Below are 12,957 nucleotides of genomic sequence, written 5' to 3' on the forward strand. Positions count from 1 at the left end.
TGCTCCTCCTAGAGGCGTGCACGGTATTTGAGCGGCGGAGGACCCGGCCCCCGCCCCCGGCCCCCATTCAAGAAGCCGCTCGGCTATCCGCGCCAGCACAGGGCGCCCAGCGCCTCGGAGCGCACGTTCCGCGCCCGCTCGCTGGACATTATGCGGCCGAGCAGCCGAGCCCCAGTCCTCCTCCTCCTTCTCCTGCTCCTCCGGCTCCTCCTGCGGCCCGAGCGGCTCAGCTCTCGGCAGGCGGCAGCGTTGCTCAGCCGAGCGCAGACGGGACCCTCACCGCACGACCTCAGCGACTCCTAAAGTCAAAAGTTGGCGGCCGCGCCGGGCTCCGCGCGCTCTCCACGGCTGCTGCCTCGCGTCGCCGCCGCAGCCTAGGCGGGCAGGAGGGAGGGGGTGGGGGCAGGGGGGAGGGGTGGGGAGCACCATGCAGTTTGTATCCTGGGCCACACTGCTAACGCTCCTGGTGCGGGACCTGGCCGAGATGGGGAGCCCAGACGCCGCGGCGGCCGTGCGCAAGGACAAGCTGCACCCGAGGCAAGGTAAACGAGGCTCTGGCCCCTGGGACCCCCTCTGGCCCGGTCGCTGCCTCCCTGAACTCGCTCCCGGGCGGGGGCACCCCGCAGCGGAGGCCTCTCCTTTTCCTAGAAAGAATTACCTCCCGCTTTGGAACCTCTTCTTTGGGTCATCCCCCAGCCAATTGTTAGGGACACACTTTAATTTAGTTACTCCCCCCCACCCTTGCTTCTAGCCTGATCTTTCACCTTCCCTAACCCACGCCTCAAATTAAAGTTACTAAGTAACTGGGGCCACCAGATAGCGCACGTTTTATTTTATTCAAGGCATTCATCAAAGATCTGAAATTATCTTATGTATCTTGACTCGTTCATTGTCTGACTTCCAGTGGTTGTATCCTCTGCGCCCAGCATTGCTCTTGACTGTTACTGTTACATAGTAGGTGCTCAGCAAATATTTGTCCAATGATAAAGGGTGAAAGGGTCGAGTCAAATGGTCTAGAAAATAAGTCCGGACAAAGTCCCCATCTTCGTTTTAAAATGAAAACTTGCCGGGAAATGAACTATTGGCTCATATACCTCTGCTTCTCTCTGCAGTGAAATTATTAGAGACCCTGAGCGAATACGAAATCGCCTCTCCCATCCGAGTGAACGCTCTCGGAGAACCCTTTCCAGCGAACGTGCACTTCAAAAGAAGGCGACGGAGCATTAACTCTGCCTCTGACCCCTGGCCTGCCTTCGCCTCCTCCTCTTCCTCCTCTACCTCCTCCCAGGCGCATTACCGCCTCTCCGCCTTCGGCCAGCAGTTTCTATTTAATCTCACCGCCCATGCCGGATTTATCGCTCCACAGTTCACTGTCACCCTCCTCGGGGCGCCCGGGGTGAACCAGACCCAGTTTTATTCCGAAGAGGAAGCAGAACTCAAGCACTGTTTCTACAAAGGCCATGTCAATACCAAGCCCGAGCACGCGGCGGTCATCAGTCTCTGCTCGGGAATGGTAAGTGGGCGCGTGCCCCCTGCCCTGCCCTCCCGCCTCGTCGCCTGCTTCTTTAAGACTTAATTGCTCTCCAGGCCCGGAGACGCTCCCTGCACCCAGAAACTCGTCTGGGTTCCTGGGGCTGGGGGCTGCTAGCTCTGCGTGCACGTACACTCCCAAGGATCGCACGCACCCGCCCCGAGAGGCTGGTGGATGTTTAGGGGGCTTTCTAGGGGCCAGAGTCGGCTCAGCTGTGCGTTGCCCAACGCTGCAAGGCGGCCTGGAAGTCGGTTTCCAAACTCGGAGAAAGTTGCTGGAGTTGTGGTTTGTTGCAACCAACTTGGCTGCCCGCGAGCGGAGCAGCTGAGCGCAGGGCGGACCCGACTCCTCATTGGCGCGTCCTGGGTCGGGATTGTGGATTGACAATTCCCAGCCACGGGTACTGGGAATTCCTTCTCAGTGTTTGGGCAACTGAGGCGAGTAATCTGGATTCTCCGCCTTCTCCCGGGACCTTTTATCAAGCGCAAAGAATCCTAAAACTGAACCGGAATGACAGGGAGCAGGTCGCGTCCCAGGAACGGAAGGGCGGGCCAAAGGCTCTGAGGGCGGGGGAGAGGGCGGAGCCTGCTTCCAACTCTGCGATTTAGGGTGGAAGCCTTGAGTGGGGGGTGCAGCGCAGTCCGACTCTGCACCCTGCTGGCGGGGTGGCCCAAGACGCAGGAATTATTGGGACAGAGCTTAGAGAGACTGCCCGGACGTGATTTTGGTTCTTCTGGAACCCGTGGTGGTTCCCTGGGAGTGTAGGCAGAAGGGATCCTCGGGGCAGGTTTCCCTAGGGAGGCTGGACGGGACTACCACCTCCCGGAGCTGCCAGATACGCACTTGGCAGGGGATCCAAGTTTGTACCCGTCCCCCCCTGCTTTCCGACCCCCACCCCCTAGCCCTTTACCCTCCACTAGGTCTATAGGGCATCCTCTCCCTCTTCCCACGACATCCGAGGACCCGATGTACGCTTCTGGCCCCAGCCAGAATGATCCTTGACTTTCCCAAGCGACGTGCGTTTCTGCCACGCGCGTATGACGCAGAAACTTTCCCGGGCAGGCTCGCCTAGCTCACGGCGTGGCGTCGTACGCTCCTTTGGGTATTAAACCTTGCGTCTATGATGTGTCTACTCTCACCCAGAGCACCCACACTCCCCCCACCATCTTTTCTAAGTGGGGGCTTAAGTACTCACCCAGGGAGCTCGGCAGCCCCGTTGCGCGCTGCGGTCTTGGGTCTTAAGCTCCAGATCTGGACGTCGCATCCTCCTCCTCACGAGGGAAGGCTTTCGAGGGAGGGGTAAGCCAGCTTGAAGACGGGGAGGGAGGAGGTCTAGCCCACTGGGATGTGGGGAAGGGGCTGAACCCCTGCTCACCCCAGCTAAACGCCGGGAATCTCTGCGCCCGAAGCGCGTCGTGGAGATTGGGGGTAGGCGGAGACCGCAGTGTGGCTGGGCAGCGGAGGAGGGGTGCTGCGGTGAGTGAGTCATCGCTGCCCCGAGACCTAGGTCCTGGACGGTGGGATCCCTCGGGTCTTTAGCAGGTGATGGCTTAGGTGGGCGCGAAGTCCGGCGTCTGACCGAGCGAGCTTCAGCGCCCCGGGGTTTCAAGGTAGTACCCTCCAATCCCTAGTCCCCGCGACTCGAGCTGCGAGTGCACGTCAAGTTTGTAAACACTCCTCACTCCTCCTCTCTCCCCGCCTCCGCCCCCCTCTGAAGCCCGGTGGCCCCAGCACTGGTTTGAATGTTTTGCTGCGCAGAACCTTCATTTCCATTGGTAGTTTTAGGTGGTAACACGTGGTCTTTGGGGGGAACTGAGAACCGAAGCCACTCCCTGGGCAATGGCCATCATATTCATATTGCGTTTGATTTGTCATCTGCCTCGTTTGGGGAAAAGAGTATGCATGGATCTTAAAGATAGGTGCTCTCTGTACCTCCAGCCTTTAATCTAGTTCCAGCGCCCTGCCCCTTTGTGTTCCTTCTGCAATTTTTATTTCCTCCTGAGATTTCTCCTTACCGTTTTTGGAGCCTTGGAATTAGGATGTTCCAGATGTTTTGCCCAGGAAGTCTTCCACTCCTTTGAGTGGGCGGGGCCACCTGCATGTCAGTTATCCGTTCCCCAGAGTTCCAGCTCAGGTGTTTTGCTTACTTCTGAACATCCCTACCTCTCTTCTATTTTCCTTCTCTTTTCCCCTCCCCTGATTCCCCCCTCCCCCATCCCAGGCTCTCATTAGGACTGTTGTCTAAGACAAACTTCCACAGGCTCTTGTCTTCCAGTCTTTTCTCTAAATCCCTGCCCCCCCCCACACACACACACCACTAACAGATGAATGATGATTGAGCACAAGTACTCATCACCACTCTGCCCAGGTACTTTGCGTAGCCCCCCATGGTCTAGTAAACAACCATAGACTCCTTCATTGAGCAGTTAAGACCTTTTACATTACATTCGCTCACACCACAGCCATCTCACACTCAAGTTTTTCTCCTGAAATCCTATATTTCAGGCAATATGCTTTATTCCCTCTGAATCACTTCATACAGCTTCCCATGTCCAAAACATACTCTTCTTAAAGCGTCAAGTACGCCCCCTTCCCAGGGAGACCTTCCCATACAGATAGATAGATAGCATCTCTCTGGTCCACTTAGCTGTCTCTCTGTTGTGATGCTTGCTGCATTCTTTCCTGTGATGAAGTTCCCAGGTGCACAGATTCTGTTCCTTCATCCTTAGTAGCCAGGTCACCATCAATTCTTCTCTGGCATTGGATCCTTCAATCCTGTGTGTACTTAATATGTACATTTGAAAAAGGATCCCCTTAGCCAAGAAAAGGTAACTCTGGCCCAGCAGCTATTTGTGAATCAATGGCAAAATCAATTTTGGTGCCATATTGTTATTGTCGTGCATGGAGCCGTTATCCTGGCACCATAATAAGCACTTTACTGTATGCATTGTTTTACCCAGAGCCTCCTGAGGACAGTGCTTCAAAAACCCATTTTACTATTAAGGACACTGAGGCTTTGACCTGGAGTCTTGCCTGAGGCCTCCCAGCTGGTCAGTGGCAGTTGGGACCCACTCTGGTCTTTCTGCTCAGTGCTGTGAACCATGAGTCAGAGACTCCATCTGTGCTCTTTCGGGAACTTCAGGATTTTTTTTTTATAGAAAAGGCACCTATTTTAGTTGGAATCCTCAGTTCTCGACTTGTCCGGCTGCTTCTTCACCATTGGAGGGGAACTCTGAACAGATCACTCCCTTTCTGTGCCGTGGTTTCCCCATTGACCAACCGCAGGTGGCCCAACTTCTCCACGTGCATTCCCAGGCTTTTCTTTAGTATTCCTGTCTCTGGTAGATTTCTCGTGTTTGGTGGATCTACCTGATTTGTGCTCAGAGAGCCCCGAAGTTATATGTTAATTTCAGAGAGAGATCCCCGGGTGAAAGGAAATGTGTTCAAAAGCCTCCTCTGGTAACCAGCCACTCTGTCTCTTCGATGACAATAGAGCTGTTTCCTTCTTAAACAAGTCCTCCTGAATCATGTGGAAAACTGTCTTAAGAATACAAATTCTGGCCGGGTGCAGTGGCCCACACCTGTCACCCAGTGGCTCAGAAGAATGAGGCTGGAGGATTGAAAGTTCAAGGCCAACCTCAGCAACTTAGCAAGGCCCTAAGCAACTCAGTGAGACCCTGTCTCTAAATAAAATACCAAATAGGGCTGGGGATGTGGCTCAGTGGTTAAGTACCCCTGAGTTCAATTCCCAGTATCAAAAAACAGGATTTCCGGGGCAATTTTGATATTACCTGGTTTGGAGCCTGGTGCTTCTCACCTGTTATCATTTTTAAGAATACCCTGGGGGCTCATTAAAATCTGATTCCTGGAGCCCGCCCCAGAGATTCTGATGCAGTGGATCAGGTTTGGGTTGGTGTATAATCATTTGCATTTCTAACAAGCTCTGCATGTGGCAGATGCTGGCCTTTGGGGACAGTCATTTCTCTTGTGCCCAGGAAGGGCAGAAGCCTGCTGATTATTTTCTGGTGTGGGAAACAGGACGGCAGAGAAAGAGAAGAGTTTGATTTCTTCTCTTAGACACCGCCCACTGGCACGACATGGAGTATTGGTTGGAGTATTGTCTGGTTTGGGTGGTGGGAGCTTGAAGTATCATGGACGGTTGGCAAAACTTGTTAGGAGTAGAAAGAGTGGCCTTTCTCAAGATGCTTAGCATGGTTGGTAGGAGCCCTGGTGGATCCTGCCATACCAGAAACCACTAATGAGTTCTAAGCCCTTCTAAGGTGTCAGGCACTTTATTTGCATTCTCTCATTTAATCTGCACAATGGTCCTTGACAGAAAGCATCTTTATCTCCACCTGACAAACAGTAAGCTCCATCTCAGTGCAGTTAAAAAAACTCACCTGCCCAGTGCGGTGGCACACACCTGTAATCCCATCAGCTCGGGAGGCTGAGGCAGGAGGATCACGAGTTCAGAGCCAGCCTCAGCAACTCACTGAGGTCCTGAACAACAAAGTGAGACCCTGTCTCTAAATAAAATGTAAAAAAGAGCTGGGGATGGGGCACAGTGGTTAAGCATCCCTGGGTTCAATCTCTGAAAAGAAGGTACCAAGATGGCAGAGGGTGAAAATCTTCTCCATACATGCTGCAGTATTTTCACTGTAAACATGGACTGCAAGTCCTCTATGGGCAGAACTGCCCACAAAGGAAAGGGGTTGAATAGAATGAGCCTGTCTCTACTTGGAATTGTTCTGTTTTGTTTTGTTTTCCCTTCCATTGGCTAAATTCTGCTAAATCAACTTCTCTCTTCATTTGCAGCTGGGCACATTTCGGTTCCATGATGGGGATTATTTTATTGAACCGCTATTGTCCGTGGACGAACAAGACAATGAAGAGGAGCAAAACAAGCCCCACATTATTTATAGGCGTAGTAGCCCCCAGAGGGAGCCCTCTCCAGGAAGTCATACGTGTGACACCTCAGGTATTTGCTTCTTGTTTAAGTGGAGATGCCAACTCTGTGAGATGGGTTCATTAGCCAGACTTCAGAGATGTAGCTCTTTTGCAGTTTGCAAGGCACTACTGTATCGTTGTCTTTTGTTCAGTCCTCCAGTGAGGTAGGTATACCCTCGGCCCCATGTAGATATGGAAACTTCAGAGAGGTTTAGTGACGTTTCAAAGGTTGCACAGCTGAAACTTGGCAAAGTGAGGATTCAAAAGCACGAAGTGGTGATTCCAATTCCTGTGTGGGCAGAGCTGAGTCTTCTGTTGCAAGTTGCTAATTTTTAGGACTCAGCTTTAGTAGTTTTTTGAAGCTGTGACAGTGATATACCCCATCAGCAATTGCTTGTATTTTCTTGGTGTGTTCTAGTGACTTTGTTTTTCTGGGCTTCTTCCTGTGTAGGGTTACAAGAATTGCCTTACAAATGGAATTTGCAAAATCTTCTGTTTTATCTGAAATTTTCCTACCAACTTCACTTTTGCTAATGCCCTGTGGTTTCAGGAAATAAAGGAGTGGGCCTGTACCCACTACTAGATCTCTTTCCATTCTGACCAGATTGTCACAGGCTGCTTACTGATCTGTTTGGCCGCTGTCAGGGATCTGTCATTGCAGACACCTTGGAAAGCTGATGCTGGTCCCTGTTCTTCCATCTACAGTCCTACAGCAACCGCCATTGTCTCCTGAGCCTGGTTGCTTTCTACTTAATGATAGCTTATCGTTAAAATCATCCCTCAGGTGGGTGGGCTCAGTGGCCCACTCCTGTCATCCCAGCAGCTCAGGAGGCTGAGGCAGGAGGATCGTGAGTTCAAAGCCAGCCTCAGCCACTTAGCGAGATTCTAAGTAACATAACAAGACCCTGTTTCAAAATAAAACATAAAAAGGAGCTGGAGATGTGGCTCAGTGGTTGAGCGCCCCTGGGTTCAATCCCTGGTATAAAAAAAAAAAATTACATCAACAAATTAACCAGCTCTTCAGGGTCTTCATAGTATGTGCAAATAACAAAACCTTCCAGACTGACAGGGAGTTCTTCAAATACTTCTCATATGATTGCTTGCTTCATCTTGTGTGTGGATCAGGTCATCCCCTGGTGATAGTATCTGGTGTCCTCTTCCCTCTTGGAATTGCTATTTCTAAAGTGAACCCTTTAATTAAAGATAGCATCAACCGATGACTAAGAGGGCGGCATCCTAGGTCTCGTGGCTTCACTGTATTCAGTTCTGTGTTCTGACCTCCAAGCCTGGATGAGTGTCACTGAAGTCCTGTCTTGCTCAAGATGAGCTGGGATTGGGTGGACATACCCATAGACAGTAGGCCCGGGAGCTTGTGTAGCATCAAGACTGCCACCACCAGCAAGTTTAATGGTCAAGGCATTTGTCACTATTTATTTATTTATTTATTTATTTATTTATTTATGTATGTATGTATGTATGTATGTATGTATGTATTTATCTGCCTATACTGCTAAGACCATTGCCCTTCACTTTTTGACTTCCCAAATCCATATTCCAAAGTACACTTTTTTTTTGTACTGATTTTTTTATACTGATTGAATCCAGGGTGCTTAACACACTGAGCCATGTCTCCAGCCCTATTTTGTATTTTATTTAGAGACAGGGTCTCACTGAGTGGCTTAGGGCCTCACTGAGTTGCTGAGGCTGGCTTTGAACTCATGATCCTCCTTCCTCAGCCTCCCAAGCCTCTGAGATTACAGGTGTGTGCCACTGTACCTGGCACAAGTACATACTTTAAATATGTCCATAAATGTATGTGAAGCATGTGATAGAAAAAATGTGTTTCTTCTCCTCCTTTCTTCATAACATGTTCAAAAGACGCTGAAATAATATTCTTACCGATTAACTTTTAGAACATTATGTATTGTTTCCAAAAGTGGCTACAAACCAACATTTTAAAAAATTACTATTGGCGCTGCAAGTATATTATTTATACTGTTTCATTCATCTTTTTTTTTGGTATGGGGAATTGAACCCAGGGGCACTCAACCACTGAGCCCCATCCCCAGCCCTATTTTATATTTTATTTAGAGACAGGGTCTCACTGAGTTGCTTAGGGCCTCACTGTTGCTGAGGCTGGCTTTGAACTCCCGATCCTCCTGCCTCAGCCTCCCAAGCTGCTGGCACTACAGGCGTGGGCCACTGCACCCGGGCTGTTTCATTCTTCTTTATCACAAATTTATGAGATAGGTGCCATTCTGATTTCAGTTGTATCTGGGGAAGAAGCTGAGGCTTAGAGCAATGAAGTACCCTCGCCAAGATCTTACACCTAGTCCTCAGTAAGAGTTTCACGATCTTCTTACTCCAAGAGCCATTTCGTCTGTGTAGGTGACTGGTGGAAAAGGGAAGTTGGCTGGGAAGAGAAAATCTCAGTGCTGACATTCCAGAAAATACTCAAGGTTCAATTATCCAAGTTAGTGGACATTTAATTTTCTGAGAGGACAAGTCATTGTCAAGTCGTGTTAAAAACACTAAGAAGAAGGAATTTTAAGAGTAAATATTGAGCCAGGCTCAGTGTCTCATGCCTGTAATCCCAGCAACTCAGAAGCCTGAGTCAGGAGGATCTCGAGTTCAAAGTCAGCCTCTGCAAAAGTGAGGCCCTAAGCAACTCAGTGAGACCCTGTCTCTAAATAAAATACAAAATAAGGCTGGGGATGGGGTTCAGTGATCAAGTGACCCTGAGTTCAATCCCTAGTACCAAAACAAAAAAGTAAAGATTGAGAACTATCAATGGAAGACGCCTTATTTTTTTCCACAAAAGCTTATTTGTGTTCTAATCATTACTGACATCTGGGCTGTATGTAACGCCTTCCAAGTCACAAATGCTGATTTTTAAAAATATATTTTAAAAAACTTTTTAGTTGTAGATGGACACAATCCCCTTATTGTATATATTTATTTTTATGCGGCGCTGAGATCAACCCCAGTGCCTCCCCTGTGTTAGGAAGCGCCCTGCCACTGAGCCACCTCTCAGCCCCAATGCTGCTGTTCGGTTTCCTTGCTAGTGACCAATATGGTGTGCCCTGCCTTCACCCCCTGAGATGGATCAGGAGCCCAGCAGTTTCTACTGGCTCTTCCAAAGATCGCTGCGGGACTCTGCCACTCTGGTTTCTCTCTTCCAGCTGCTTCTGCACCCCTTCTTTGAATTCAGATACAGGCGGCTCAGAACAGAGGCTCAGAACAGGTGGAAGGCACTTTGAACTGTGGCACAATCCACAAGCACCATTAGAGGGACGGCTCTGCAGGTCATGAAATCTCCGACACCAGGTAGCCCTTGTCTAGGGAGTGAATGGAGATTGGGGTGGGCGTGGTCCCTCTTGCCAGAGAGGACAAGGGCCGCCTCCCTAGGCCAGTCAAGCAGCTTCAGCCATGTGTCCTCCCACCCAAGAGCAGGGACACAAATGCAGATTCTTTAGAAACAAACGTATCTTGCAGAAAAATGGGATGGAACTAGAATCAGTGGCTTTCCTGCGTCTTCCAAGTGATTCAGACTAGAGCTCAGTGGGTGTGTCTCTGCTGAAGTTGGCTATAGGGCTGTGATCTCTGTCTCCTGCTGGACTTGACCTTGTATGTTGATGCCTTCTTTATCTTATAGGATAATACAGTATTTGCAATGGGGGAAACCTTAGCAGTCAGGTCTAATCCAATTCTCTAGTTGTAGACAGTATAGGAAACTGAGGCTCCGCTGTGGGGTCCCTCTCTCATTTCCAGCAGTGATCCTACCTAGGGACCATGTGGCAGAACTGTCTCTGGCCCAAGTCTTGGGACTGGTGCCCCAGAGTCCTCTGCTGAGCTAGGTGTCACCCTGGAGTTGCTGGATTCTGGGGATCTGAGCCAGGCAAGGCCTCTGGCCTAACCCAGATTACAGGTTGGTGGGACCAGGTCAGAAAAGGTCTAAGGGACTTGATGGTGGCAGGGTTGAGAGTGCTTTCCGCCTGCTTGTTTCCTCTGTACCCAGCGAAGCTTGTTGACATTCTATTTCTCGAAAGTGAAAGTGTCTCTTGGCCCAGTGGCTCCCTTTCCAGATCATCTCTGCTATCATGAGCTGTCTCTGTGTACCTTGGGCCACTTGGGCGTGACTGCATTTATTTGTCTTTGCATCCTGTTGATAAGTTCCTTGGGTCCAGCACGAGGGGCGAGGGGTCAGTTTCCTATGCCAGGCCCTTGTGACTGCAGTGTCCCTCCACAGTAGGTCTTCGTCAGTTCCACTGAGCTGGCCAGCCTGCCTGCCCCAGGCTGCAGGAGACCAGTGACAGTCTGGTGGGAGCCCTGGGGAGAGGAGGTGGCTTTGGTAAGCCCCCTCCTGCTGCTGATTCACTGCTGGCCTCCAGGTGAAATCCCCAGTTCGGTCTCTGACCCTGAACTTTCCCCAGGTGGCTTTAGAAGTTGTTCTAGTTAGTGACCCTCATGGGCTCCCTGGTAGATGTGGGAGAGGGAGGCAGCCCGTGGAAGGTCCCCCTGTTGACTTGGGCTTGTGGGACAGTGTTTTCCTGTTACTAAAATTCCTCTTTCGTCTTCCCACCTCAGCAAGGCCAGCTCTCTTTGTGTCTTGTGGGATGTGCCCCTTGGCCTGCCAGTGCTGTTTCTAAGAGAGCGTTGGACAGTTATGTCCAAGAAGTTATGAATGATGCCCAGTACCAGGCTCTTTTTTATTTTTTTAATAATTTTCTATTTGTTCTTTTTAGCTATATATGACACTAGGGTGTATCTTGACCTATCACACATACATGGCATAGCTTCCCATTCTTGTGGTTGGACATGATGTGGAGTTTCCCTGGTCGTGTGTTCATATATGATCATAGGAAAGTTCTGTCCCATTCACTCCACTGTCTTTCCCATTCCCATCCCCCTCCCTTCCCTTCATTCCCCTTTGTCTCATCCAAAATACTTCTATCCTTCCATCCTCCCTCCCTTATTGTGTGTTAGTATCCACATATCAGAGAGAACACAGCCTTTGGTTTTTGGGGGATTGGCTTATTTCACTTAGCATGATAATCTCCAGTTTCATCCATTTACACACAAATGCCATAATTTTATTATTCTCATAGCTGAGCAATATTCCATTGTGCCAATACCATACTTTTATAGCAAGAGAACAGAAACAATCCCGGTATCCCTGAGGTGAGGCATAGATCAATAAATTATAGTGTGGGCAGATGATGGATTTCTCTGCAGCCTGAAAAATGATGGCATAGATTTGTTAACAAACATGGATGTACACGTTAAGTGAACAAGCAGGTGATGAACTAGTATGTATGATATGTCACTTTTTAAGAATGTTAAGATTTACCAGGCATGGTAGCACACACCTGTAATTCCAGTGGCTTGGGAGGCTGAGGCAGGAGGATCACACGTTCAGGGTCATCTCAGCCACTTAGTAAGGTCCTAAGGAACTCAGCAAGACTCTGTCTCTAAATAAAATATTTTAAAAAGGGCTGGGCTGGGATGTGGCTCAGTGGTTAAGCACCCTGGGTTTACTCACAGGTATCACCCGCCAAAATTAAGATACATATATGTGCACCTGCAAGCAAAGGCATAAAAATATTAACAGTGATTATTTCTTGTTGCCAAGAACATAGGCAATTTTTACTTTTTACTTTTTTTTTTTTTTGGTACTGAAAATTGAACCCAGGGGTGCTTAACCACTGAGCCCCATCCCCAACCCTTTTTTGTATTTTATTTAGAGACAGAGTCTCACTGAGTTGCTTAGGGCCTTGCTTTTGATGAAGCTGGCTTTGAACTCACAGTCCTGCTGCCTCAGCCTCCCGAGCTGCTGGACAACTCTTTCCAACTTCAGTTTTCAGAGCATCTTCTTGGACTTCCCATCTAGCTTCCCATCCCTAAATGACCTATGGATGGCCAACTTTCATTGAGCAGGTATCATGTAGTCAGCCCTATTCCAAGAGCTTTCTGAGCTGTAGTCCCTAATTCTTCCCTTGGCTCCATTTTGCAGATGGGGAATCTGAGACTCATCCAAGGTCACACATCTCATACAGACACCATTGTTAGAGGATTTTTCTGGCCTGTCCCTTTCTGGCTCCGATTGCATTCATCTGAGTTCCTTCTGATGGGAGGACTTTTTAAGTGCCTGCCTGGAATTTGATTTGGCTTCAGGAGGGTTGCTGGTACTTGAAATTCCCACCAAGACTCTAATGCCTCTTAGTGTCTCCCGCAGGCCCCTGTTGGAGTGTCTAGAGGTTACCCATTAACCTCCTGGATCCCATTAATAATTTAGCATAGATTAGCTGATTAGATTAGCTCCCGGGCCAGTTGGGCCCAGATGGAGTGAGAGACAGAACTCAGCAGCCTCATGAGGCAAGGGGGAGGGGTTATGTAAATGACTCTGTGGCAGTGGCAGTCCCAGGGGGAACCCTGTTGCTTCCCTGTTGGTACCCAACTTCTGCAGCCCCAGGTCCTTT

At 49.6% G+C, this 12,957-nt stretch overlaps 1 protein-coding gene and 1 long non-coding RNA gene across 3 annotated transcripts in view; one reads left to right on the forward strand and one right to left on the reverse strand.

The window, feature by feature from the left end:
• Window positions 1-3,172, reverse strand: part of LOC139707319 (uncharacterized) — a 55,875-nt gene extending 52,703 nt beyond the window's left edge. Inside the window, exon 1 of the long non-coding RNA XR_011708989.1 lies at window positions 2,727-3,172. This is a non-coding gene — a long non-coding RNA (uncharacterized lncRNA). The remainder of the gene's footprint in view (window positions 1-2,726) is intronic.
• Window positions 402-12,957, forward strand: part of Adamts9 (ADAM metallopeptidase with thrombospondin type 1 motif 9) — a 157,095-nt gene continuing 144,539 nt past the window's right edge. For both annotated transcript variants that reach the window (XM_027954537.2, XM_027954538.2), the window contains exons 1-3: window positions 402-542; window positions 1,113-1,513; window positions 6,347-6,509. In XM_027954537.2, coding sequence (XP_027810338.2) covers window positions 428-542; window positions 1,113-1,513; window positions 6,347-6,509 — 679 coding nt within the window. In that variant the 5' untranslated portion in view covers window positions 402-427. The remainder of the gene's footprint in view (window positions 543-1,112; window positions 1,514-6,346; window positions 6,510-12,957) is intronic.

The sequence above is a fragment of the Marmota flaviventris genome, chromosome 1 (genome assembly GCF_047511675.1).
Source record: "Marmota flaviventris isolate mMarFla1 chromosome 1, mMarFla1.hap1, whole genome shotgun sequence".
Classification (NCBI taxonomy): domain Eukaryota; kingdom Metazoa; phylum Chordata; class Mammalia; order Rodentia; family Sciuridae; genus Marmota; species Marmota flaviventris.